Source organism: Bombina bombina, chromosome 3 (genome assembly GCF_027579735.1).
Source record: "Bombina bombina isolate aBomBom1 chromosome 3, aBomBom1.pri, whole genome shotgun sequence".
Classification (NCBI taxonomy): domain Eukaryota; kingdom Metazoa; phylum Chordata; class Amphibia; order Anura; family Bombinatoridae; genus Bombina; species Bombina bombina.
Genome location: NC_069501.1, coordinates 1,108,153,604 through 1,108,164,205, shown reverse-complemented (window position 1 = coordinate 1,108,164,205; position 10,602 = coordinate 1,108,153,604). Strand labels below are relative to the sequence as shown.

At 37.1% G+C, this 10,602-nt stretch overlaps 1 protein-coding gene across 2 annotated transcripts in view; it reads left to right on the top strand.

The window, feature by feature from the left end:
- Nucleotides 1-3,265: 3,265 nt before the first annotated feature.
- FRY (FRY microtubule binding protein) overlaps nucleotides 3,266-10,602 on the top strand; it is a 549,698-nt gene continuing 542,361 nt past the window's right edge. For both annotated transcript variants that reach the window (XM_053708466.1, XM_053708462.1), the window contains exon 1: nucleotides 3,266-3,540. In XM_053708466.1, coding sequence (XP_053564441.1) covers nucleotides 3,336-3,540 — 205 coding nt within the window. In that variant the 5' untranslated portion in view covers nucleotides 3,266-3,335. The remainder of the gene's footprint in view (nucleotides 3,541-10,602) is intronic.

Below are 10,602 nucleotides of genomic sequence, written 5' to 3'. Positions count from 1 at the left end.
GAGTGTGGGAGGTGTTATGTATGTGTATATATATATATATATATGTAGTCCAAATAAGAATTGCACTCCTTGTCAACTGCGTTGCATCTGCCAGGGTGCATATGTCAGAACAAATTCAAAGATCCAAAAAAGACAGCACTCACTGGACTTGAAAGTAAAAATTAACTTTTAATGATCCAAAGTTAAAAATGGAGGATATGCCTATCCCCCATTTTTAACTTTGGATCATTAAAAGTTAAAATTTTACTTTCAAGTCCAGTGAGTGCTGTCTTTTTTGGATCTGTATATATATATATATATATACACACACACACACATACATACATACATACATACACACACACATACATACATACATACACACACACATACATACATACATACACACACACATACATACACACACAGTATCTCACAAAAGTGAGTACACCCCTCACATTTTTGTAAATATTTTATTATATCTTTTCATGTGACAACACTGAAGAAATTACACTTTGCTACAATGTAAAGTAGCGAGTGTACAGCCTGTATAACAGTGTAAATTTGCTGTCCCCTCAAAATAACTCAACACACAGCCATTAATGTCTAAACTCTTAGAAACACAAGTGAGTACATCCCTAAGTGGAAATGTCCAAATTGGGCCCAATTAGCCATTTTCCCTCCCCGATGTCATGTGACTCGTTAGTGTTACAAGGTCTCACGTGTGAATGGGGAGCAGGTGTGTAAAATTTGGTGTTATCGCTCTCACACTCACTGGAAGTTCAACATGGCACCTCATGGCAAAGAACTCTCTGACTGAAAAAAAGAATTGTTGCTCTACATAAAGATGGCCTAGGCTATAAGAAGATTGTCAAGACCCTGAAACTGAGTTGCAGCACAGTGGGCAAGATCATACAGCGGTTTCACAGGACAGGTTCCACTCAGAACAGGCCTCGTCATGGTCGACCAAAGAAGTTAAGTGCAAGTGTTCAGCGTCATATCCAGAGGATTTCTTTGGGAAATAGCATTTCTGCAGAGGTTGAAGGCGTGGGGGGTCAGCCTGTCAGTGCTCAGACCACATGCCGCACACTGCATCAAATTGGTCTGCATGGCTGTCATCTCAGAAGGAAGCCTCTTCTAAAGATGATGCACAATAAAGCCTGCAAACAGTTTGCTAAAGACGAGCAAACTAAGGACATGGATTACTGGAACCATGTCCTGTGGTCCAATGAGACTAAGATAAACTTATTTGTTCAGATGGTGTCAAGCGTGTGTGGCGGCAACCAGGTGAGGAGTACAAAGACAAGTGTGTCTTGCCTACAGTCAAGCATGGTGGTGGGTGTGTCATGGTCTGGGCCTGCATGAGTGCTGCCGGCACTGGGGAGCTACAGTTCATTGAGGGAACCTTGAATGCCAACATGTACTGTGACATACTGAAGCAGAGCATGATCTCCTCCCTTCGGAGACTGGGCCGCAGGGCAGTATTCCAACATGATAACGATCCCAAACACACCTCCAAGATGACTACTGCCTTGCTAAAGAAGCTGCAGGGTAAAGGTGATGGGCTGGCCATGTCTACAGACCTAAACCCTATTGAGCATCTGTGGGGCATCCTCAAACGGAATGTGGGGGAGCACAAGGTCTCTAACATCCACCAGCTCTGTGATGTTGTCATGGAGGAGTGGAAGAGGACTCCAGTGGCAACCTGTGAAGCTCTGGTGAACTCCATGCCCAAGAGGGTTAAGGCAGTGCTGGAAAAATAATGGTGGCCACACAAAATATTGACACTTTGGACCCAATTTGGACATTTCCACTTAGGGGTGTACTCACTTTTGTTGCCAACAATTTAGACATTAATGGCTGTGTGTTGAGTTATTTTGAGGGGACAGCAAATTTACACTGTTTTACAGGCTGTACACTCACTACTTTACATTGTAGCAAAGTGTAATTTCTTCAGTGTTGTCACATGAAAAGATATAATAAAATATTTACAAGAATGTGAGGGGTGTACTCACTTTTGTGAGATACTGTGTATATATATAAACCCAAACACACGCACATTGAAAGACAATTTAATTTCATTTGTTAGTTATTGCTTTGCACCACCTTCCAGTAGAGCTGATATTTGTAAATTTTATTTTGGTCTGTGGGGATTGAAAGAAAGATTACCACCTCAACTGTATGAGGGTGCATAGCAATGACATTATAAGCAAATGTAAAAGTCCATATGGTAGTCACCGCCTTATAGTAGTGGCATTTGTAATTTTTATTTTTGGCTATGAAGATTATAAAAAAATGCCACCTCGTCTGAAAGTCTGTGCATAGCAATGCCCATCACACATACATTTATATAATATTTTAAAACGTATTATTTAATTTATACTTGTCATCTATCATCAAATTTGCTTTATTCTCTTGGTATCCTTTGTTGAAGGAGCAGTAATACTCTATTATTAGCTAGCCGAACACATTTGGTGTGCCAATGACAGAAGGCATATATGCGCAGCCACCAATCACCTGCTAGCTCCCACAGTGCTTTGCTGCTCCAGAGCCTACTTACAGTATGGGCTAGATTTATCAACGCTGAGGCGTACAGGGGCCCGCAGGTAATTAACATTGCACACGAGCGCAATTTTGCGCTCGCGTGCAATCCCGCCTCTTGCCCGCGCACAGCCAATCACGCGCGGGCAGAAGCTGTCAATCTCCTTGGTCGGACTCGACCGAGGAGATTGAATTTCGCCACAATAGTGGTGGCGTAGGTGTTAGGGAAGCAGCGGTCTGGTGACCGCTGCTTGATAAATCACGGCGAGCAAGTTCTTGAGAGAACTTGCTGCCGTAGGGGCTTAATAAATCTAGCCCTATGTATGCTTTTCAACCAAATATACCAAATAACAAAGCAAATGTTATAATAGAGTTTAACTTTGACTCTCCCTTTAAGCACAATGTTCTATTTTCAATTATCCAAATGTTTTGTAACTACTTGTGATTTATATTGCGCTATAAATGCCTTATGAATCATAACAGGTAAGTATTGAGAACAGATTAATATATCAGAATGTGACACCTAAAACATAAATCATTTCTTTACGTCTGTACTAAAGATGAATCTGACTTATTGTTCTTGTTCATCAGTCTAATGACTTTTTTGTGTCTCTGCTCTTCTAAACTATTACCTGTGTACAAGGAGGAGCTGTTTGGTAATTCTATACCTGACTCCCCCTCCCTCCCTCTTGCTAAACTTCTCAAACAAGTGCATTGGTAAGCATGAAAACAATGCTGAGCGAGCACACTGCCGGAAATGTGTTGCTTTTAAACATTTAGATTTTTTTTTATAATTATTACCGATTTACTAAACCATGGCTCTCGATGACAGCAGTTTGTATGCCAGGACCAGAAATAAACTGTGTTCAAATCAAAATGATTTTAAAGTACTTAGACGTTGTAGTTTGCCACCTGAATTCTTTTCTGGAACTGCTATTAAAGGGACAATTCCGAAAAATATCAAGAGTTTGGAACCTTTGTATTTAAGGAGGACTAGAAAAAGACCTTCAATTATTCCAGGTAGGATACATTGTAACTCATAATTTCACATATGTTCAGTATATAGTACTGTGATAGATACTCTGGCCTAGGTTTATATGGTATTTATAGGGGAAAATTAACACAAAATAATATGATGAATTTAAAGTAAAGATTATCCTGGGAATAGTATGTAAATGTATTATGTTTTTTTTAAGTATACTAGTTATTTACCTGTTGCAAAAATAAATGTAAAATTTTAGGCTCTATAAAGTAAGTTTCCTTTATCTAATCTGTTGAGGACAAATAAGGATATAAAAGTAATTAAGTAATGAAAACAATGGCCTTGTGAAATAGGTCTGGGCTTTTACATCCAGGATAACTATGTTTTAAAATGAGGGCACCCAATACTTTATATTATGGAGGAGTTGGCAAATAAAATAACGCTCAAATAGCAGGGAAAGTGGACAAAATAATGAAGTTTTATTGCAAAGATATTATACTGCATATAACTAAACATTTTATATTATAATCTCAGAGTGGTTAATGCCCCTTTAAAGGGACATGAAACACAAAAATGTAATTTCAGGATTCAGATAGAAAATACAGTTTTAAAAAAAGGTTCTAATTTACTTCTATTATAAAATTTGTTTCATTATCTTGTTATTCTTTGTTGAAGACATATCTAGATAGATAGCGTGCACATGTCTGGAGCAATACATGACAGGAAATAGTGCTTCCATCTCGTACTCTTGCTAATGTATAACCTTGCTGCAGACATGTGCACACTTCTCAAGTTCCATTCCTGCTTTTCAACAAAGCATAACAAGAAAACAAAGAAAATTTGATAATAGAAGTAAATTGGAAAGTTGTTTGTAATTGTATTTTCTGTCTGAAGCGTGAAAGAAAACTTTGTTTTATGTCCCTTTAAAGTAAATTACTTTCCAGAGATAAACTGTTTTACTGTAAAACAGATTGACTAAAGAGTGCACTTATTCTCCAAATGAAGTGAAAGAACTTTATCGTATAGCATAGTCATTTGTCTCACTGGAGAATGCATTGAATACTTTAGGAACCTAAACTACACCTGTATAAATCACAAGCATGACTGAGACTTTGCATCGGATTGTAAGCTCTTTGTTTTTTTTAATTGATTATGATGATGATGATTATTATATGAATTCTTACTGAAAACTGTGTTTACTCCCAGCACAGTTAAAGTATGTTTAGAAGTGCAATGCATTGCAGCTCCTGAGTAGCTCTGATGAGCCTATCAAGAGCTGCATACACGTGTAGCCACTAATCACTGACCATGTCATGATTGGGAATGGAAAGGAATCTTTTTTGGTGTGTAGGTTTTAACTATATGTTTAACTTCTTTGCAGTGGTTAATCTAAAGTAATTTCTTACATTTGCTGCCCCTTTAAATAAACTTGTTTTTAATATTTAGATGATTCTAAGAAATCAATCTCTTGCTGATTTTTACATTTCAGTAATGCTTGTTTATGAATATATTTATTAGTGCTTGCTCGAAAATATCAGATTTTCCATATGTTTCTGGGCTGGCATTACACATTTGTATAATTGCAAGCTGTTTGCTACACCTGATGATGTTCTGTAGCATATATGCATTATGTTTGCTCCATGTACTAAGCAGCGAAAGCTGCTCCCGAGCCCTTGCGGGGCAGGTTTGCATATGGGAGCCTGCTTCCCGAAATGTAAGAGGCGATTAGACTGCTGCTTCTTACACTCTATGCCACCTCTGAGGTGGCATGGGGAAATCACAGAGAGCTTGCTCGCGCTCTGTGATTGACAGTCCCTTCTCTCACGCGATTAATCGCACAACAGAAGGGGCTTGCTGTACACAATCACTTGAGCGTGTAACGATACATACGGGCAGCGAATCCTGTACGCCTCCGCTCGCCTGTAGCGAAGGTTAGCGGACAACTTCTCGAGTTGAGAAGCTTGCTCGCCACTTAGTACATGGGGGCCTTAGTGTATATTCCCACTTAGTGTATATTCCCACTGCCCCCACGTTACCCTCCCAGATCACTTTTAAAATGTTTCCACCCTCTCCCAGCACTCTCTCCCACACTTTGATTTTTTTATGCCCCTAGATCCCGGGCGCGCGCGCACTCGCTCCTAACCTCCTGCGCGCGCTCCCGGCATTTACTTCAGCTGGCCGGAAGGAAGTTCCCCAGCGATGGGTCGCCCACCTGCCTCCCTGCAATGGCTCCTACCCACCAACAATTGGCACCATCGCTGGCCGATGCAGAGAGTGCCACAGAGTGGCTCTCTCTGTATCGGTGTGCCTAAAAAGGTATTGATTGCAGTGATGCCTCAAAATCGAGGCATCACAGCAATATCTTGAAAGCGGCTGGAAGCGATCAGGATCGCTTCCAGCTGCTTGAAACCCCTAACGTCGTACAGGGTACGTCGCTGGTCTGTAAAGACCACTTTGTGTAAGACATACCCTGTACGACATGTCGTTAAAGGGACATTCCAGTAAAATTTTAAAGGCACATAGTTTAATTAGATATTTAAATAGAAACATATTTGCAATACACATGTATTGGCAAAAAGGCTTCCAGTAAAAGTTAACATTTTTCTCTTCACGTGCATGGGAAGCATGTCTAGATATTCTCAGTGCACCAGTATTTTAAATACTGCAGTTGCTCAGACAGCCAGTGTGGATTGTATCATGTCAGCAATTAACAAATTGAACCAGACAGTACAAGCAGTTAGGCTCTCTGATCAAGTCCTGTGTTTAAAATGCTGGTGCACAGTGCAATCTTAAAGGGACACTGAACCCAATTGTTTTCTTTCGTGATTCAGATAGAGAATGCAATTTTAAGCAACTTTTTAATTTACTCCTATTATCAATTTTTCTTCGTTCTCTTGCTATCTTTATTTGAAAAAGAAGGCATCTAAGCTATTTTTTGGTTCAGACTTTGGACAGCACTTGTTTATTGGTGGGTGAATCACCAAAAATGGGCCGGCATCTAAACTTACATTCTTGCATTTCAAATAAAGATACCAAGAGAATTAAGAAAATTTGATAATAGGAGTAAATTAGAAAGTTGCTTAAAATTGCATGCTCTATCTGAATCGCGAAAGAAAAAATTTTGGTTCAGTGTCCCTTTAAAAACACTTTTGAAACGGCTATAGCTTTTATTAGAAGCATTTTTGCTAATTCATGTTTATTACAAAAAACACTTTAATTCACAACTGATATGCATCCATGTGGATTTCAATTTTGGCTGGAATGTCCCTTCAAGAAAAACCTATCAAATGGTCATTTTCTGTTGATAATCTTTAGATAATTTTTTTTTCTTAAGGATTTTGCTTGACCCCTTGGTGTGATATGCCTTAACGCTCCTGCATAGTATATGGACAGTGAGCCTATCAGAAGCAGGAGACACCAATTACTGCCTGTGTCCGTTTAGAAGATGCATGCTGCTGAGCACAACTTTATCTATGTGTTTACCCATTTGTGGAGGTTAAATACATGGTTATGTAAAGTCAAATATAAAAAAAATGAGATGCTCTAACAATGTAGCACATTTTTACGTTATTCACAATAACAAAAAATAAATAAAAAATGGGAAATTTAGTGTGTTGCCTGATATCTGCGAAATCTTCCCGATCGGCCACATGTTTTCAGTGAGTCACTCATTGGGCAGCATTTTAATAGGACATTTATTTCTATCACACAATCCTGTGCCAACCAATTCTGTTTTATCTGGAATTGTACAAAAATATGTAAAAAATATTGTGATGCATAGATTTTGTTAGTAAAACACAAACCTGTTTTATAGCTCAATGTTCCATTTAATATTTGGGCATCTTTCCATTTGGACATCTGTGTAAAGATCTCTGTTATTCTGTACTACAGTAAGTCTTTCCGGAAGCTTATAAAATACTCCATTAATAACCAGAGAAAGACAGATGCTTCAACAATTAAAGTGGATGTAAATGCATTCACCATCAAGTCTATTAACAAAAGGATTAATCCAAAGGCATATATTATAAAGCGATTCTATTTTTTGCAACTTGTTGACCGGACTGAAATAGCCAAACCCCAAATAAACAGAGTGGATGTGATATCTATAGATTTCTTTTTGTTATTTATTTATTTATTGACAATCTGCAAACATAATAAGGTGAATGGGGTGTTCCTGGTATTTGCAAGAAAAGATCTGGTTATTTTTATTTTATTTTTACGCATTAAAAAAAAAAAACAGTATATGAAACTTCTAGAAATATGTGCAGGATATTTTAAGTCTGGGAAATTAATAGAACATTAAACTAAAAAAACTTACAAATGAGGGAGCACTATTCAAACATGTTACAATATTTCTTTGCATGACGGTTTCCATTAAAAGGACAAATTTAAAAAAATGCTCTAATGTGTTAGATCATATAATTATTTCCCTATTGCAGAGATGCAGAGATTAAAGCCAGCTCCAGACAGCGATACGCTACTGGGACCTAGCTGGGACATATAAACTAACTACAAATCATTAGATAGGTGCTAGAAGTGAATAGCTGATTTTCAACAAAGGATATCAAAGAACAACGTAAATTTGATAATAGCTGTAAACTATAAAGGCTCTTTAAAATTGCCTGCTCTGTCTGAGCCATAAGATTTTAATTTGGAATTTCATGTCCCTTTTTAAAGCTGTATATTTTGATCACGGCAAGTGTATTCCTGTTCCAGGGAAAAGAAGCTCAATTACTTTTTAAAGACAACTCCCACAACTCTTAAAGGGACCAATGGTCAAATACTCACTGAGGTAGAGAGAAAGCATGCAAAATCATTCTTATGTTTTTTTGTTTTAGCATTATATTGTACCCAGAACCCTGCAGTGAGATAAAGCTAAACATTTGCCTTGCTAAAGTTATTTGAGTGACTTCACAATTACAAACAAAACTTCTTAGATCTTGACAAAACCCAAAAAGCAGTTTAAAAAAAATAAAAAATAATAATAAAACTGATACTTTTTAAATAACTCCAATTTTTTTTAAACAAAATTAAAAAAATTACCTTAAAGGGACAGTCAACAAGGCGTGCAATTTCTGACCAAGGATTGGATTCTGATTGGCTGATCATTTGAAGAAGAAGGTAGCTACGTAATGGTGGGGGAGTTAGGCTGCCATATTTACATCATATTATAGAAGTTATCGACGATGATTACTAGGAGAAGCAAGTAGGCAAGACAAAAGGGGTATGGTGCAGGCGGATCTTCGTTTTTTTATTTTTAAATATCGGATAATTAATCTCTAGTGTTGACTGTCCCTTTCACTTCCCTTTAACAACTTTTTTTTTTTTGCTTACTTGTAAAGCTGGGTAAAACAATGTACTCTTTTTGGGTGAGAGGTGTAAACAAGATAGCATCAAGATTTATTTAAACTTTCTAGTGAGTCCGACTTGTTTCGCTGCAAACCACTTGGCAGCATCTAATGATGAAACAAGAATGTTTTCTAACAGCCATTAGTTTGTTGCATTATACACTAAAACGACATATTTTACATTCCTATTCAAGTCAACCATATCCATGTCTAAAGGGAAGAAAATGCTTAAATGAACATAAAAGTGAAAACGCAAATGGAGCTATTTGACCCCAGTATTATGAATAAACAAACATTGCGTAATTTAAGCGCTTTAAAACTTGCCTTGTCTGTATATATTTAAAGGGATATTGTATCAACTAAAATAGTCTGTTAATTAGAGTGTTTATATTTTTCAAAAGAATGTTCTTTCTTAATTATGTCACCCCATATAAGGATGTAACCAGTGAGCGAATCAAGAGCAGGCATACGTACATAGTATTACCGACTGTGTCATTACCGGATTGGCTCACTGGCTGTATGCCTATCTGTAGCATAAATATACACACACACACGGCTGACATATAAACAGCATATAGACTAGTACCCTTTAAGGAGAAAAAATAATTTAAAGGAATAATAAACCCTAAGAATTTTACATAAAATGTTTAGTTATCCATAGCTAAATGACTTTGCAATATTTTCATTATTTTTATTGACTTTGATTGGCTCCTCCAAATATGGCAAATGGTGGGTGGAGTTTGGCTTTTGAAAAAGAGTTGCAGCAAACAACATGTTAATGTGTTTACAAATGTTAACACTTGGGTGATATGTTCTATAGCAAGACACCAGAAATGTCTAGTAATTACAAGGTGTTTATTGACCCTTTTAACTTTAAAGCCTGGAAACTGTTTAACCCACATTCATTTATTTGGTATTACAAAACTTTATTTCCTCGTATATGTTACTTAGAATTTTGTTCAAAAATTGGTTAGGATTTACATACAATTTAAATGCTATTTGAAAGTAAATTAACTATTAATTTTGATGGTTTATACATAGGGTTTCCACCTTGACCATGTTTTTCTGGACACATATGAGTTACACATGCTTCAGGGTATGCAGGGAACAACATTGATAATGCTGTCCAGGGTCACTATTCATATGCTGTATAGGTGCGTAATGCATGTTGCCCTCTGCACACCCTGCATCATGTGTAACTCATAAGCGTTCAGGAAAACATGGCCGTGGTGGCAACCCTATTCATACATGCTTGAACTCAAGAATTCAGTGAACATGCTGTACATTTTGTCTATTTAACTGTGTTTAGAGGCACATAAAAGGCATTACAAATTATATAATGCAAAAGACTGAGCAATAATTAAACATTTTAAAGTGGTTTAAATTAATATTAAAAATAACAGAAAATGTATACGAGTTGTTTTTTTACTTTGATCATATTGCCTGCTGGCTGAAAAAAAACAACTATCACAGCTATCAAAAGTTTGGAAACAAACTTGTTTTACTCAGAACAGTAACATGCCTTTTTAAAGACAAAAAACAAGTATACATATGGGCTTGACAAACCCAGGTGCCAGGAAGTCACTGGCGCCTTAAATCTAGGCTCAAGACACTTCCCCCTGTCAGAAACAACCAGCCGCACCTAAAATCTAGGTGTGATATACAAATTAATCTTTTATTGTGTTATATAATGTCTGTGTATATGTAAATATGTCTGTGTATATGTAAATATGTCTGTGTGTGTGTGTATAT